Source organism: Myotis davidii, unplaced genomic scaffold (genome assembly GCF_000327345.1).
Source record: "Myotis davidii unplaced genomic scaffold, ASM32734v1 scaffold484, whole genome shotgun sequence".
In the NCBI taxonomy this organism is placed as follows: Eukaryota; Metazoa; Chordata; class Mammalia; order Chiroptera; family Vespertilionidae; genus Myotis; species Myotis davidii.
The window spans coordinates 472,161-489,229 of NW_006295459.1; the positions used below are offsets into that span (position 1 = coordinate 472,161).

At 39.7% G+C, this 17,069-nt stretch overlaps 2 protein-coding genes across 2 annotated transcripts in view; both read left to right on the forward strand.

Annotated features, from left to right (window-relative positions):
• Nucleotides 1-51, forward strand: part of LOC102752583 (olfactory receptor 52L1) — a 2,174-nt gene extending 2,123 nt beyond the window's left edge. The window contains exon 2 of the mRNA XM_006770079.2: nucleotides 15-51. Within this exon, the coding sequence (XP_006770142.2) occupies nucleotides 15-51 (37 nt within the window). The remainder of the gene's footprint in view (nucleotides 1-14) is intronic.
• A 15,965-nt stretch (nucleotides 52-16,016) lies between these two features.
• LOC102770414 (olfactory receptor 56A1) lies at nucleotides 16,017-17,069 on the forward strand. Its single transcript, XM_006770059.1, has one exon. The coding sequence runs from the start codon at nucleotides 16,054-16,056 to the stop codon at nucleotides 16,996-16,998; it is 945 nt and encodes a 314-aa protein (XP_006770122.1). The 5' UTR covers nucleotides 16,017-16,053; the 3' UTR covers nucleotides 16,999-17,069.

Below are 17,069 nucleotides of genomic sequence, written 5' to 3' on the forward strand. Positions count from 1 at the left end.
AAAAGGAACTGCGGGCTGCAAGGCTGCTGTGGACACAGGGGTAGGTCTTGACCCATCCTCAGTGCCCCGCCCCCCCCCCCACCATGGCCCCTGGTCCCCTCTCTGCTGGCAGTCTTGCTTCTGCCACCACCGCTCCCAAATGCTGACAGTGCCAGCCCCACTCACACCCGCTGACAGTGTTGTGCTATTGGGGCTGGCTCCAGCGGCGGGGAGGAGCAGGGCCGGCACAGTCAGTGGTGTGAGCAGCAGCTGCGGCCCCGATCACCCCACAGGAGCAGGGGGAGATGAAGAAGCTCTGAGGGGCAATTGAGGCCGACAGCTGCCACTCGCACCTGCTGACAGTGCCGAGTGATTGGGGCTGGTGCTGGGCACCAGCCGGGGGTTGGGGCTGGTGCTGGGCACCAGCAGTGGGTGTGAGCAGTGACTCTGGCGCTGGCAGTGGGTGTGAGCAGAACTGGCACCAGCAGGTACGAATGCCTGATGGGACTACGGCATGCGAGAGCAAAAAATTTTCAGTAACCACCAGAGGCTTGCCTCAGTGACAGTGACCAATGCCCCACCTTAGTCTGGTGACCCCGCTCACCTGCTCCACTCTCCTGCCACTGCCGATGCTGGTCATGTTCTGTGCTCTGCTGTCTGCTGCAGATGCCCGCCATGTTCCCTGCGCGCCCTCTGGTGGTCAGCACACATCATAGCAACCAGTTGCTCTATTGTTCTGCCGTTTGGTCTATTTGCATATTAGGGTTTTATATATATAGATATGGAAATAGTTATGCCATCTGAAAAATAAATTTCTCTTTCTGAAATGTGGATATGGAGTGAGGTCAATTAGGCCTCTCATTTCTGCTCACAGGAACTGGTTAAAAACCTACAAGAGGATTGTCACAATTGGTGTATTGCCTCCTGTTTGTTGGTTATTGTCCTAAGATTTGGCTTAACTCTTTTGTGTGACTTAAAAAGAACACTTTTTAAGAAAATCCTCACCTGAGGATATTTTTCCATTGATTTTTAGAGAGAGTGGAAGAGAGAGGGAAAGACAGAGAGAAATATTAATGTGAGAGAAACACATCGATTGGTTGTCTCCTGCACATGCTCTGACCAGGGCCTGGGTCTGGGAGGAGCCTGTAACCGAGTTACGTGCCCTTCACCAGAATCAAACTTGGGACCCTTTGGTCCACAGACCAATGCTCTATCCACTGAGCAAAACTGGATGGGAAAAACCACATTTTTATTTGTTAAGTCCTGGAAGAAGTCAAGTCACTGCTACCTTCAGGTAGGATGCTCAAGTGAGGAGAGGATCCTATTTTTGGATTCAATAGTGGTAGAAGGAGTGGAGTGGATGGTTAGTGTTTTCAATTTCTCCTTTCTTTGTAAATTTTATTCCCAATAAAGAGTTGTCTGTTACAGAGACTGAGAATTAAGTCTTTAATTTGGTTGGCACACATGGATGAAATAGAAATGAGTAGTGTGAGTTGTTCTTATTGCAGGAGGAATTATACATTGTCATCACTTTGATTCTAGGTGGTAAGTTGTCCTGGGGAAGCCCAGGCTATGGTGTATCACACCCATTGGAAAGCAACTTCCTTGAGTCTAAAGGTACCTTATAAAAGGAAGCAGTTTGTTCTCTCTTCCCACCTAAACCACTGGTTGAAGCTTAGGACAGGGATAGTATGGTGGAGTCTAAAGCAGTTTCCTTCGATCACAAGATGGAATTATGAGCTGAAGATGCAGGACGACACTTCAGAAGAACCTGTGCTCCTGAGGCTGTATGGCCACCAACCCTAACTTACACCTGAGATATAAGTAAACTTCTTCCCTGAGACACTCATTTTCATTCTAAATATACATCCTAATATCTCCACACTCAAGGAAGAAAATTTTGGTAGACTCTTCACTTAAAAATAAACCTAAGTACCATCTTCATCTTGGATATCCTGAAGTAGTCACATCTCACTTGATTTTCCATTTCTGTACATCACTGCCCTTCCTCCATCCTAAAGTATATTTCCTTCAAATTCCTTTGATATACTTTGGAGTCCCCAAATCACTCTGATCTCAGATTCCCCCAGAGGCATGTTTCCTTTTATTGAAGAAGAGAGAACTGCATAAAGAGATAATTCCAAAGATCTTCAGAGGGGCTTCCTTCGGTATTCAGCATAGTATGGACCAGTGCATGCATGTGCAAAATTATCCACAAATATTTGAGGAAACAGAAATAAAAATAATAAATCACATAATCACACAAGGAGCTTTGGGATGGCCCTTTTCAGAGTTGCCTAATTTGAAGCATTTGGGTCAGGCCTCTTTTCTGTCTTAGGAGCTAGTCTTTGGATAGCATTTGCCTCAGGAAGGAAACGACTTTGGAGGAGGCAGCTCCCTTTTGGGGAGCAATGCACCAAGAGAAATGCAGTTGAATGCCTTTATCAAAGTAAAATAGAAATTCCTGACCAACATATAAAAGAAAGGAGTTTTAGGGATCAGAATAAAAATGGTTAAACTATCATTATTTTCATATGATATGATCATACAAAATAAACAGATTTTTAAAATTAGTTATATGTTCAGTAAGATGATCAGGTATAAGATGAACTTTAAAAAGCAAGTTTTCTTTACACCAGCAAAAATCATCTAAAAATATTAGCAGTTAATATGCCATTCACAGCAGGAAGAAACTTCTTAATATGTAGAAATTGGCATCATAACAAACATACAAGGTGTTTAAGGATACTACTTTAAAATTATGCTTAAAATATTTAAGTGAAGATCTCCTTAAATGCAGAGATAAACCTTGTATGTGAAAAAAACATGTGAACATTTCAAAGATGTCAGCTCTCCTAAATTAATTGATAAATTCAATGCATTTTCAAGAAGCTTTTCAGCAAGACATTCGGGGACGTTTGTTCTAGTTGTTCTAAAATGTATATGGAAGGTGAAAATTTCACTGAATGAAGGAGAGTTTTCAAAAAGATTAGAGTCACACCATATCAGATAATAAAACATAATACAAACTCATAGTATATAAAATGGAGGTGCTTTCACGACTTATGGTTAAATCGTGAAACCATACAAATCTTTGAAGAAACCATAGGCAGCAAAACTCAGATATCTCTCATAGCAATATGTTTGCAGAATCATCTCCTAGGGCAAAGAGAACTAAGAAGAAAATAAACAAATGGGACTACATCAAAATAAAAAGCTTCTGTACAACAAAAGAAACTTTCAACAAAACAACAAGAAAGCCCACTGCATAGGTGAACATATTTACCAGTGAAACATCTGATAAATGGTTAATATCCAAAAGATATTAGGAACTCATACAACTTAACAAAAGGAAGACAAAAATCCAATTAAAAAATGGCAAAGGACCTAATAGACACTTCTCCAAAGTGGACATACAGATGGTCAAGAGACATGAAAAAATGATCATCAGAGAGATGCAAATTAAAATGACAATGAGGTATCATTTCACACCTGTCAGAATGGCTATCATCAACAAATCAACAAAAGACAAGTGCTGGCAAGGATGTGGAGAAAAGGGAACACTAGTTCACTGCTGGTGGGAATGCAGACTAATGCAGCCATTATGTAAAACAGTATGGAATTTCCCCCCCCAAATTAAATATGGAACTGCCATTTGACCCAGTGCTTCCACTTCTAGGAATATATCCTAAGAAATTTGAAACACCAATCAGAAAGAATGTATGCACCCCTATATTCATAGCAGTGCAATTTATAATAGCCAAGATCTGGAAACAGCCCAAGTGTCCATCACTAGATGAGCAGAGAAAAAGGTTGTGGTCCATTTATATCATGGAATACTATGCAGTAGTAAAAAAGAAGGATCTCTTACCCTTTGATACAGAATGGGGGGATCTGGAGAGTATATGCTAAGTGAAATAAGCCAGTCAGAGAAAGACAAGTATCACATGATCTCACTCATATGTGGAATCTAATAAACAAACTGATGAACAAAATAGATCCAGAGACAAAGAAACATAGAACAGACTGTGGAATCTCAGAGGGAAGGTGGAGGTGGGTGGATGGGTGGGAAGAGATCAACTAAAGTACTTGTATGCATCCTGGCTGGCACAGCTCAGTGGTTGTGCATTGACCTATGAACCAGGAGGTCACAGTTTGACTCCCAGTCAGGACACATGCCTGGGTTGTGGGCTCAATCCCCAGGGTGGTGGTGGTAGTGGGGCAAGAGGTAGCCAATCAATGATTCTCTATCATCATTGATGTTTCTATCTTTCTCCCTCTCCCTTCCTCTCTAAAATAAAAAGAATATATATTTTAAAAAAGAGCTTGTATGCATATATGCATTAGCCATGGATACAGAAAATAGGGTGGGGAAGGCCTGGGGTGGGGGATGGAGGTGGGCTAGAAGGGAGTCAATGGGGAGGCAGGGAAGGAGGCATATGTAATACTTTTAACAATAAAGATTAAAAAATAAAATGGGGGTGCTTAGCATAAAGGCCTGGGACATAATAAAGAGTTTATAACAGACAAATGCATAGAAGTTAAACGATATGGGATTGTGTAATTTACTTATATACATAGCTCCATCAAGGCAACAGACTGCTACAATTACGCAATCCCAATCTTATGTAGAAAAACATAGATGAAAAATACATAACAGATTGTTTATACCAGTTATTTCTGATGGGTGACATTTTGCTGGACTTCAAATGATACTATCATATAATTGAATGCTAGCATGTCGATGTATTATTTTTATAATCAAAGGAAAAATTAAAAACTTCTGTTCATTGGGCTGTTTTGTTCAGGATGAGAATACAAAGATACAAAGCATAAGTATTAGAATGGTGGGAAAAACACATCCGTGTTTATGAGAAGAAAACTCATGAATTCAGGTGCACATTTAAAGGTCACTAGTTAGGAACTCCAGGAGAAACAAAAATAAGGATGGAAGGCGTAGGAACTACAAAGCAGTCCTTTCACTCGTTATTGGCTTGATTGCAGCAACCCTTTTGAAAGTTCAGTTTTGGCCATCAGTCTGTTTCGGGGCTATCTTCACAGCCCTATTGCTTTCCAGGTGCACTACTCCCAGCACAAGTGAATGGAGCTGTGTTACCAAGTTCCCAGCAGAAAGGCTCCTGCCCAGCTTGTTCCCTGAGTTGTTATCTCTTTGTTCTTCTCGTTGTATCTATTACGGATGGGCCTAACCTCCTGCTCCCCCCGCAACTGTGCAATATAAAAGGACAGGAAGCTCCAGCGAGGCAGCAGACTGCTACAATTACCTCAATCCCAAACATATTTATAAAAGGGCACCAGGAGAATGTTTCTGCCCATTTTCCAATGTAAGGTAGCTTAGGCAGTGACAGCTGCAGGTGGATCAAATGAGACAGAAATTAAACAGATTATTACCTAACAAAAAAATTCATATGTCAAATTATTCCTCTGTTAAACATATTTTTTGCCTAAGTCCTTTCAGATATAAGTAATTATAGTATATGTATCTCCTCTTATAATTATTAATTCATTTATATGTATTTATTTTTCATTAGAATGTCATTTGCATGCAATGGAAGTCCCATTGCTGGGAAAACTGAAATTGGTTGAATAATTAGTTCAGCCTGTTCTCAAAATTTAACTTGCCTTGTTGAAGCTCCCATTTTTTGACTTATCTAATTTCTGTGGTTGATCTACTTGTAAAAGTTAGATTTGAAACATACTAATTTCTGACTCACATTTTCAACTATCCTCAGTACAATCACAGTTGTTGGACAGCAAGACTACAGAGCCATTGATAGAATCTACTCTATACCTATTCATTTCTCTCGTCCTGGCTTTATTCTTTGTCTAGCTTAGATTCTATAATGTGTTGTTTAATTATCCTCTTGAAAACAATCTAACCTTCTTTGTTCTCTCCCTTCATTGTAGTTGCTGGAAAAACCTCCAAACTCTATTCAAATATAAAAGCCCATTTCCTCTGTGAAAGATTGAAAGTTGCTAGAAAAATTCCCCTACATAAATTTATTGATTTTACATTAAATTTATTATCACATGTAAACTCAATAATACACAGAAATCTTGCTGTCTGATGCCATTCTAGTAAATAGGCTCATATTCACCAAATTCTCTAAGACAGAATCCTAAGAATCATATTTGATTCCTACATTGAATACCTAATTTCTAATTCATCAGTATATCTACTTGATAATTCTTCCAAAATATGTTCATTCCAATTTATTTCCTCTATCACCAGTCTGGTTCAGGCCACCACTTTCCCTTGCCTGGATCATGTAATAGTCTTCTGCTGGCTTCTCTGTTTCTACTCTTGTTTTCCCTTCAATTCATATCTTTCTGCATTAAAGCCTTTGATCTCCCTTATCTAAAGTGTTGCTCCTATGGTAATGCCCTATGATGGCACATGACAGGCTTCTGTACATTTTCTTATGTATGATTATTAAAGCTGCATATATTTGTTCTATAACTTTATCTCTGTATTTAAAAGAATAAGATTTAAAATTATGTAAAATTAGATAATATGTGCACATGATTCAATTAGTATTACTTTTGATTGCATATAATAGAATATCTAAATAATGATGGCTTAAGCCAACATTTTTTTTCCTTCCATGTAAAAGAGTTTCAGAGGTGAATATTCAGGGCTTCTGGAGCTTCACCAATGTCTCTCTTTTTGCTTTATTATGCTAAGAATCTGACTTTTGTTCTCAGAGTTGCTGAATGTTTAAGGCGGTTGTTAGAAATTCAGGCATCAATCTTGTGCCTGTTCCATGAGGAAAGAATGAAGGCAAATGGCTTTTATTTCTCAACTGAGTTAGTCCACACTAAAGGGTCTTCTTGGAAACCCCACCAAGTGACATCTACTAACATTTGGAATCTGTATTTGGCAGTATATGTGGGTAACCAAATACAACCATGGTTTTTGTTGCTAAGGAAGAATGGGAGGTATTGGGTAAACAACTAGCAATCTTTAACATACCTTTTTATTCCTGTCTGCCACGCACACAATTGTCTTACTCTTATAGGTTTCTTATGTATTCTTCCAGAGATAACTTGATTATATATGAAATATCCTATATAATAAAAGTTTAATATGCATATTGTCCCGTCAGGAGTTTGACTGCTTGCTATGATGTGTGCTGACCACCAGGGGCAGTGCAGAATGAAGGAAGGCCCCACCTGGCAGCCAGCTACTAGGGGAAGGAAGGCCCTGATCGTCCTTGATTGCTCGCCAAGCTTAGGGACTCTACCTGTGCACGAATTTCATGCACCGGGCCTCTAGTATATGATAAAGATATATTAATTTATATGTATTTGTCATATAGTATTACAAAATTATTTTGTGTAACATTCTATGTACTGTTTTGCCTCTTGTTTTTTTAAAAAAAATATATTTTATTGATTTTTTACAGAGAGGAAGGGAGAGGGATAGAGAGTTAGAAACATCGATGAGAGAGAAGCATTGATCAGCTGCCTCCTGCATACCCCCAACTGGGGGTGTGCCTGCAACCAAGGTACATGCCCTTGACCAGAATCAAACCTCGGGACTCTTCAGTCCCCAGGCCGACACTCTATCCAGTGAGCCAAACCCACGTGGGCTGCCTCTTGTTTGTTTGTTAATCAATATACCTTTGAAATTATCCTAATAAGCACATTTAGAGGTGACTATTTTCTTTTGACAACCACACACGTAGAATGAGCTCTTATAAGGACGAGGGCCACGTTTGCCTCATTCACCAGTATACACAGCAGTAAGTAGTTAGTAAGCATTTGTTTAATGGGTGGGGCACACAAATAGCAAATGCCAGAGTAAGATTCTAATATGCTTGTGATTGGAATGATTTCATTTCCATGGTCTTATGTACAACCTTGATGTGTTAAATTATATTGAACTCTCTTTGCATTCTTTAGGAGGTAAATGTATTTATTGGTTAAAAAAAAATGTTAGCCATTTGTTGAACTCGATTTGCTAGGATTTTCTTTCGGATAGCAATACCTACAGTCACATTCCACAGTCTAGTGGAGACTGTAGAAAAGAGTCAATAAAACACAGAATTTGGAATCAGACAAGTGGTGACCAAGGTGGGTAACTGTGTGACTTTGGCTGTCATCTCTCTATCTGTCCCCTACACAGTGGGGATAATAGTTTCTTTTTTATTATTTTTTGTATTTTATTTTTATTTATTTATTTAAAAAATCTTTACTGTTGAATGTATTGGGGATAATAGTTTCTACTCTAAAGACTTGCTCATTCATATCTAAGGGGGATGAGTCAATGAAAAAAATACATATAAAGGACACGAATAGTTTTGGTCATTCAGAAAGCACTCAAAACATTGGAGTTATTATTGTAATAAAGGATCTTGATTTTTAGTCTCTTTTCCTACATTTTCATTCATGTTTGTGTTTCAGGCTTATGCACCAGATTCCTGACTTCTGGATTCTAGGAAAGTTCTTATTTTAGTTTCAAACCACTCCATCCTTTATATTGCAACTCCTTACGTGCAGGAGCACCATATGTGAGAGTTCCCAAAGGACTCAGCAACTCATCACCCAAGTCTCTGTTTCCTAAGCCACCTTTTCCCACCTGGGTCTAAGAAGGTGGGGGCAGAAGAGGAATGAGGAACTCATAAACCTCTCAAGAGTTATTTATCCAAGTCGCAGTATGGTTACCACTGCAGCTGATATATCATCATGGACTCATCCTTTTACATCTTCTGTAAGTTCCAGGGTCAAGGGAGGGTATTACAGGCTGTATTGGATCTATGTAGGAAGAGTGACAAGGCAGGCAGGGGTCCTTTTGTAATAGGCAAGCTCCAGTAAACAGGGAGAGAAGGAACGTGGAGGTTGAAGGAGAGGTATGGTGATTCTGGATGTATTAGTATCCAAATATCCTGTAAGATGCCTTCTACTTTCTCTTTTTCCCTCTGCATTCCTTGCTTGGTTAGGAGACTTAGTGCAAGAAGATAATTGGGCTTCATCTTTTTTGACCAGTAAAGAATGGAGGTCTATGCATTGTATAATCGATAAAGTGTATAAGATGATGCATTTAGTATATCACTGGACACCTGAACCTGGATTCAGAAGAAAATATTGATGAAGAAGCTTCCACTCAACTCTGTTCCAGTACACAGCTTAAACTGGAGAGAGAAATTTTTCTTTAGATGGATAGAAAGCTCTCATTCATATTTCACCAAACTCAGTTTTTCTGTGATATCTTCTCTCTCTCTCTCTCTCTCTCTCTCTCTCTCTCTCTCTCTCTCTCTCTCTCTCTCCCATCCCTCTCTCTTCTTTCGCTCTTTTTTCCCAAGTTACCTATTCATATATTTTAAAATTATCACCAATGTTCTTTGCCTTTTGGCAGGCCACACATCTCTAATTTGTAGCAATACCTCTCCAAAAGGAAATCATGCTTTGTATCATCCTGTAACACGATTACATCTCAGTTTGATAAGGAATTTCTCAATACATAGTGTCCTGAATTGGATAGAATACTCCAGGCGAACTAACCAGAACAGAGTTGAGAAAGATTCTCAACTACTTTGCTCTTGACACTGTGCTTCTATGAAATAAATTAATACATAGAGTACACTTAAGAGAATGGCTGGTATATTCTGGACAATGGATATGTCAGCTAAATTTGTCAATCCAGTTTTAGAGTCCCGGCATTAACTTTTACTCTATGTACCACATTATCAGTCAATGTTCATGGATGCACTTCCACCTGTCAGAATATCTAGGAATCTGTTCCCATTTCCTTCTCTCCTATTTCAGATTTTCTCATGCCTTCCTTCCTTCCTTCTCTTTTCCAACATTAAATGGTAAAGAAATGGACTTTGATAGACTTGGAGCTAAAGTGATAATGCTGGCTGGCTAAAGGCAAATGTCCTGGACTAATGAGTTTCAGGCAATAGAGGTTTGGCCTTTCCACAAGTAAATGGCCAACATCTGATGACTGGAAGCAGGTACACAGGAGAATTGATTAGCAAGTGGCCTTTGAGAAGGAGCATAAGAGGCATGAAGATTATGTGAAACAACACTAGAAAAGGACCAAGTGCTAAGAAGGGCGTTCAGAAGGGATGAGGAAATAGGATATGGGAGGCTATGGATCAAGGAGGATGCGGGGAGAGGAGATTTTGTATGGAGAAGCTGGTAATGATTTGGACTGAAAGAAATTTGAGAAAATTCTTACCGAAATAATTAGGGACAATAGAGTTGTTTTGTGTTTGTATTAGGGCAAGGGCAAAAGACTTATGTCAGAGCCTTATCCCAGGTTTTTACCATCAACAAAGACAGGCTCTTGAGGATCACCTGCATGCAGCAGCATGGGTAAGCCCCCAAGTTCCAACATGCATTTTGTGCCATTCCCTGACCCTTGCAGTCCACCACACAAGCCCACAGAAACAATCATTCGTAGTATTGAGTAGAACTTCTTTTCCCTGCCTCAGTGTCCTCTTCAGCTCACTGAAACTCTGATTAATTCTCTTCTCTTACATTCTCTTCTTGAAATTTCCCAGCAAGATAAAACACTAAGTCACAGTAATTCAAAATATTTTTCAATGGACTTTTATTAAGAATCTATGAGATATTAGATAATATTAGGCTGTATAAATGGAAAAGTGCACTTTAGTTGTCTTTACATATAGGGGTATAGGGCGAGGAACAAAAGCTATGTGTTAAGGGTTTCAAAGAAAATTATAGCAATAACAGAAGTTGCTTACTTGACGGACTAACTACTCCAATTATCTTACTTTCCTTCTGAATTTTATACTTTCCTTAAACAAATAAGCATGAGAAGTATGTTTCTTTTTTTGTCTTGCTTTTTACTTTACTTACAAGCTTGAGATGAGGCTCTTTAGCTACATAATCAATCCTCCCTATTTACACTTTCAATTGCTTTCATTCTGGTTTTTATTGTCACCAGTCTAATGAAGTCCAGGTTACTAATGACAAACTTTTAATAAAAATTAATAGCTTTCCAGCCCTGACTGGGTGGCTCAGTTGGTTGGAGCATTGTCTTGTACACTGAAAGGTTGGTGGTTCTATTTCTGGTCAGGGCACATACCTAGGTTGTGGGTTCGATTCTGGGTTGGGGAGCATATGGGAGGCAACCAATCAATGTTTCTCTCTTACATTGAAATATATATCTCTCTCTTCCTCTTTCTCTCTCTCTAAAAATATCAATAAAAACATATCCTTGGGGTGAGAATAAAAAAATGTATTAGCTATTCTTATTCTCATGTTATCCTGAGTGTCTGCTTAACTGAAAAGTTGGTCATTCGCTCCTAGCAATTTCCCCCTCAATGTTTCTAGGCTACCATATTCTTCTAATTTTCTTCATGCTTTTCCAGAGTCTCTGTTTATGTCTCTCTGTTTCTCTTTTTTGAAAAATTTTTAAGGAGGCTATTTTCCAGGGTTTCAGTCTTAGCCTTATGATTTTCTGACTCCATCAGCTATGTACTAATGCTCTTTCAATTTTTACCTTAAACCAGGATCCTACTAATTTGTTCAAATTCTTCATTTCCGACAGCCCAAGATAAATCTCCATGTGGAGATTATAAACAACTCAGCTTTGATATAAACCCATGTGCATTAAACATGCTATTTGCCTGTGTTTCATCTTAGTGGTTTTATTTACTTATTCAAGTAGGAAAACAGGGCATCACCGTGGGCTTCTCACCTACTGTCTCTTTCATAACTGATTTGTCACTGAATTCTCTGTCTACCTAACCATTGAAATATGCCCCTTCTTTCCATTCTCAGTGCTTCAGTCTTTGTTCAGATGCTTACTATTTCCCATCTGGACTATTGTATCATCCTTTCTTTCTGCTTCTGCTCTTTTTTTACCCAAATCCATCCATAACATTGCATCCAGAATCATAATCCCATAGCCCCTATCTAGTCATATCTCTCTCTAGTAGAAATATTTTTGTCTCCTCTTTATCTATAAAATTAATTCTAAAATCTTTAGCATAGCAAAGGTCCTTCATGATCTGACTTTCTCTCTTTTTATAAAACTCCATTTTCTGCTCTTTGTTTCAACTAACCATCTTCTTGGCTCCAGCCAGATTAAATATTACACAGAATTTCCCTCCAAAGTTTTTCTCCAACTCATTGCCATGCCTTTACACAACCCATTTCATATACTACCTGAAATATCCAACCCACAGTTATGTCTTCCACATCCATCAAAACTCAACTAAGGTGCTAGCAACTTTAGAAAGGCTTTCCTTTCTTTCCCCCTCAGGCTGATTTAGGATATTTTATTTTGTATCACTTTATCACTCTGCCCATAGGACTAGCAATGAATTCATCCTACAAATAATTTTGAGCACCACTTCATGCCAAACAATGTGCCAATGGCCCCTACTTTCATGGCATGAAATGTCTAATTGGACTTGGGGGGAAATGTATTTAACTAAATTATCACACACATATATAACTATAAATTGTGAGGGTAAAGCAAAATACTATCTATATATTAAAAAGCCTCAGTGACTGTTACCACCAAAAGAACAGAATAACCAGTCACTATGACCTACACTGACCACCAGGGGTCAGATGCTCAATGCAGGACCTGCCCTCTGGTAATCAGTGCACACCTATAGCCAACCTCCCATGGCTGGCCAACCTCCCGCAGTCTCTCCCCGCAGCTGGTCCTTCCCCCCAGGCCGGCCACCCAGATTGGCCTGATTGTGATGGCTGGCCAACCTCCTGCAGTTCCTTCCCCCATTCCTCTCCCAGGTTGGCAGGCCCTGACCACCCCAGTCCCAATTGGCCCAGCCCACATAAGGACTGGGCGAGATGGCCCTGATTGGCCCTGATCACCGGCTAGGCCAAGGAACTCCACTGTGCATGAATTCTTGCACCGGGCCTCTAGTAGAAACATAAAACAGGAGATTTTGATGTTGTCCTGAGAGGGTTAGAAAAAATCTCCCAGAGAAGGGAATATTTGAATTGAGATGGAAAGGATGTGTAGAAAGTATGTGGGTGCATGTGTAGAAGCATAGGATGCACAGTCTTTGGGAGAAATGGCATCAGAAATGCAAGTTGTATTTGAAAAGCTGAAAGAATAGTGTGGCTGGAGTTCAGGAGGCAAGAGATAGAGGGGTATCAGATGAGATTTGAAAATGAGTAAGGAGTTAAAGGATATATCACCTTGTATTTATTCACTCATTTACTTAATTACTAAGTAATTTATTCACTGAACCAGGAGCACCTATGAAGGAATCTACTTATTCACTGTACCTATAGGGATGAAAAAACCCCCACCCAACGGACATGGTTTCTTTTCTCATGAACTTATCTATATATATATAAACCTAAGTGACCATTATGACCAAATGACCAGAATGGCCAGAATGACCAGTCAACCAGTTGCTATGAAGCACACTGCCCACCAAGGGGCAGACACTCAATGCACGAGCTGCCCCTGGTGGTCAGTGCACTCCCACAGCCAACCTACCATGGTTGGCCAACCTCCCAAGGTCCCTCCCCCTGGCTGGCCAGCCCTGATCTGCCCTGATTGGGGCCAGCTGGCCAACCTCTCACAGTCTCTCCCTCTGGTCCTACTCCCCAGCCAGCAGGCCCTGATTGGCCTGGCCCGGATCGGCCAAGCCCTGATCAGGACTGGGTAAGACAGCCCCAATCGGCCCTGATTGCTGTCCAGGCCTAGGAACCGGATTGCCAGCCAGGCATAGGGATCCTACCCATGCATGAATTCGTGCACCAGGCCTCTGGTGATCTAATATTGCTCAAATTAAAGCTTCTGTTTTATTCTATCAACAATGAAAAACCAATAACATATTTTAAGCAGATGAGTGGCAAATTCGGATTTCTGTATTAAAATATTTCTCTAATTTCAATGTAGGGAAGAGTTTTATAATGAAACCTAGAATGCATTAGGAGGTAATTTCATTTAAGAGACAATGGTACTTTAGTCTTGGGTGGTGACAGTGGAAATACTAGTAGAGAAGACTAAAGAGCTAATTAAAAGGGAAATTTGACAGGTCTTGATGGTAGGTTTGTAATGGGTGATATAGGTGAAGAATATGTTCAAATGTCTAGTCTTTAGCATGTGGAGGAGTCCAGATCTATATGCCATTCACTGAGATAGGAGATGCTAGAAAAAGACCAAGTTTGGAAGAAAAATTTTGAGCTGATTTTGGACTTGATGAGTTTTGAATATCTTTGAGAGACCCAAGTTAATATGTCATGTAGGCCTTTAAAGAATTCTAGGTTTGAGGTATATAACTCAGTAATAATCAACATAGAGATGGTGATAATTATCTGAGGATACAGAGCAGAGAAAATAAGTGAGAGAAAGAGGAAAACAGACTAGCACAGATGAGAAAAGGAAATCAAAGAGAACTCAGGATTGAATCTTGAAATTGGTGCCAAGGTAGTGGATGTAAGACAAGTCAGAAAAAATGAGAAGGAGACCAGGGGGTCTGAGATAAACCAGGATGCAAACTAAGCCAAAGAGAATGTTTCAAGGAAGAGGAGTTGGTCAATTGTTTTAGCAAGATTCAGCAATCTACAAGTAATTTTTTTGAGAGCAGTTTTGTGGAAATTAATGGAAAAGAAGCCACATGGAAGTGAGTTGTGGAATGGATATGCAGTGAGGAAATGGAGGTGGTAAGTATAACAGTGCTGTGAGAAGTTTGGATGTGAAGGAAAGGAAAGAAAGAAATAGCTGAAAGGCAAAAAGGAGGCTTTCTAATTTTTTATATTTAAAGATGAAAGATACTGATAATGTTTGAAAGACAAGGCAGATTCAGTAAAGAAACAACTATGAATCAAAATTGGGAACTAGAATGCACAATTGATTGTATAAATACAGGCTAGGAGGGCTAGGAGTCAACGTAGAGGTGGAAGGTTTGACATTTTGAGGACGGACAGATTCTATTTAATGTGAGTAAGCAATGAAAGGATGGGAGACTGTGCAAGTAAAATTGTAATTTTTCTCTTAGGAAGTTGAAGAAAATCTCACTGGGCACATTCCCTTTTCTCTGTGAGGTAGTAATTGATGTCACCTTCCAAGAGAAGAAGAGTTCAAGGATTGAAAAGAATAAAGGTTGAAAAGGGCCTTGGCAAGAGGGAAGAGTTGATTAGGAAAGCTTTGTAGGATGGACAGGAAATATTGTGGGCCCATTTGAAGTTGGTAACTATAAATTTATAGTACAATCAGCTTTCCCTGTTGGTTTATTCTAAGAGTTCTGGGAAAAGAAATGGTTATATTCCAATAGTATTGGGATTTTAGCAAAGGTTGAATTTAAGCAAATTTATATTCTATTCTCTTCTAGATTATCATAAGTTTGGGGAGGGGATACAACAATATTATCCATCTTAACTTATATTGGTGTATGGTAGTAGGTGAAGACCTAAATAGATGCTTTTCCCCCTTGAAATGTCAACAATTATCTCAAAACACCTATTTAAAAATTTAAAATAACACCCATTAAAAAAACATCGTATTCACCATAGGTTATTTGCCTCCCTCATCATATATGAGATTACTATACAAAGTAGGTATGTTTTTAGCCTCTCTCCTTTATACTACTAACATTGTTCTTTTCTTAAACTGGTACCATGCTGACCTAACTTGAAAATCTAATTATTTCACGGATCCATTTTTTCTCCATAGACTGTGGCATTATTTGTTAAGTCTCACCACTCTACCAAAAGAGAAAAGAAAAAGAAAAAGAAAAAGAAAAACTTTCTTTTGGAAGGAAGTAACATGCCTTTTTATCTATACTTAGATCTCTCAAAAAGTCTTCACCCTCCTTTTAAATTACTCACTGTCTAATTTAAATGGCATATTACCAACATGATATGTGTATGGATGTTCAGATAACATTTTGAATATTAATCATTCCTGATTATTGCACTAAAATCAAAATAAAACATTGACTGGAATTTTCCTTATTTGGGAAATATCCTATGTATAATTAGCTTCCTAAAGAGTGAGAGGAATACTTTTGAAGTCAATTAAAAAAATTACGTCTTACATCTGACTGTACAAATAGTTAAGAGAAACCTTCTCAGCTCAAGATTAATTCAATGGCTTCACCCAGCAACTACTCCACTGCTCCAGTCTCTGAATTCCTCCTCATCTGCTTTCCTAACTACCAGAGTTGGCAGCACTGGCTGTCTCTGCCTCTCACTCTCCTCTTCCTCCTGGCCATGGGGGCCAATGGTATTCTTTTGATCACCATCCGACTGGAGGCCTCTCTGCATGAGCCCATGTATTACCTGCTCAGCCTGCTCTCACTACTGGACGTTGTGCTCTGCCTCACTGTCATCCCCAAGGTCCTGGCCATCTTCTGGTTTGACCTCAGGTCCATTAGCTTCTCTGCCTGCTTCCTCCAGATGTTCATCATGAACAGTTTCCTCCCCATGGAGTCCTGCACATTCATGGTCATGGCCTATGACCGCTATGTGGCCATCTGCCACCCACTTCGGTACCCATCCATCATCACTGATCAATTTGTGGCCAAAGCTAGTGTCTTTATTGTCGCACGAAATGCCCTTCTCACTGCACCCATTCCTATTCTCTCTGCCCAGCTCCATTATTGTGGAAAAAATGTCATTGAGAACTGCATCTGTGCCAACCTGTCTGTGTCCAGGCTCTCCTGCGACAATTTCACCCTGAACAGACTTTACCAATTTGTGGCTGGTTGGACCCTACTGGGATCAGATTTCATCCTTATCTTCCTCTCCTACACCTTCATCCTAAGAGCTGTGCTTAGATTCAAGGCCGAGGGGGCTGCAGTCAAAGCCCTGAGCACGTGCAGCTCCCACTTCATCCTCATCCTCTTCTTTAGCACCATCCTGCTGGTTGTAGTGTTGACAAATGTGGCCAGAAAGAGGGTCCCTATGGACATCCTGATCCTGCTCAATGTCCTTCATCATCTGATACCCCCTGCATTGAACCCCATTGTATATGGGGTTAGGACCAAAGAGATAAAACAAGGAATTCAGAAATTGCTGCACAGAGAAATGTGAATATGTAGAAAAGGTTTCTAAATCCTTCTCCCCTTTTTGCTTAGTGATTTTTGCCTGGGTAGCAATGCCTA

Excerpts from the sequence above, each read along its gene's own strand:
- LOC102770414 (XM_006770059.1), top strand. The coding sequence starts at position 16,054 with ATGGCTTCACCCAGCAACTACTCCACTGCTCCAGTCTCTGAATTCCTC.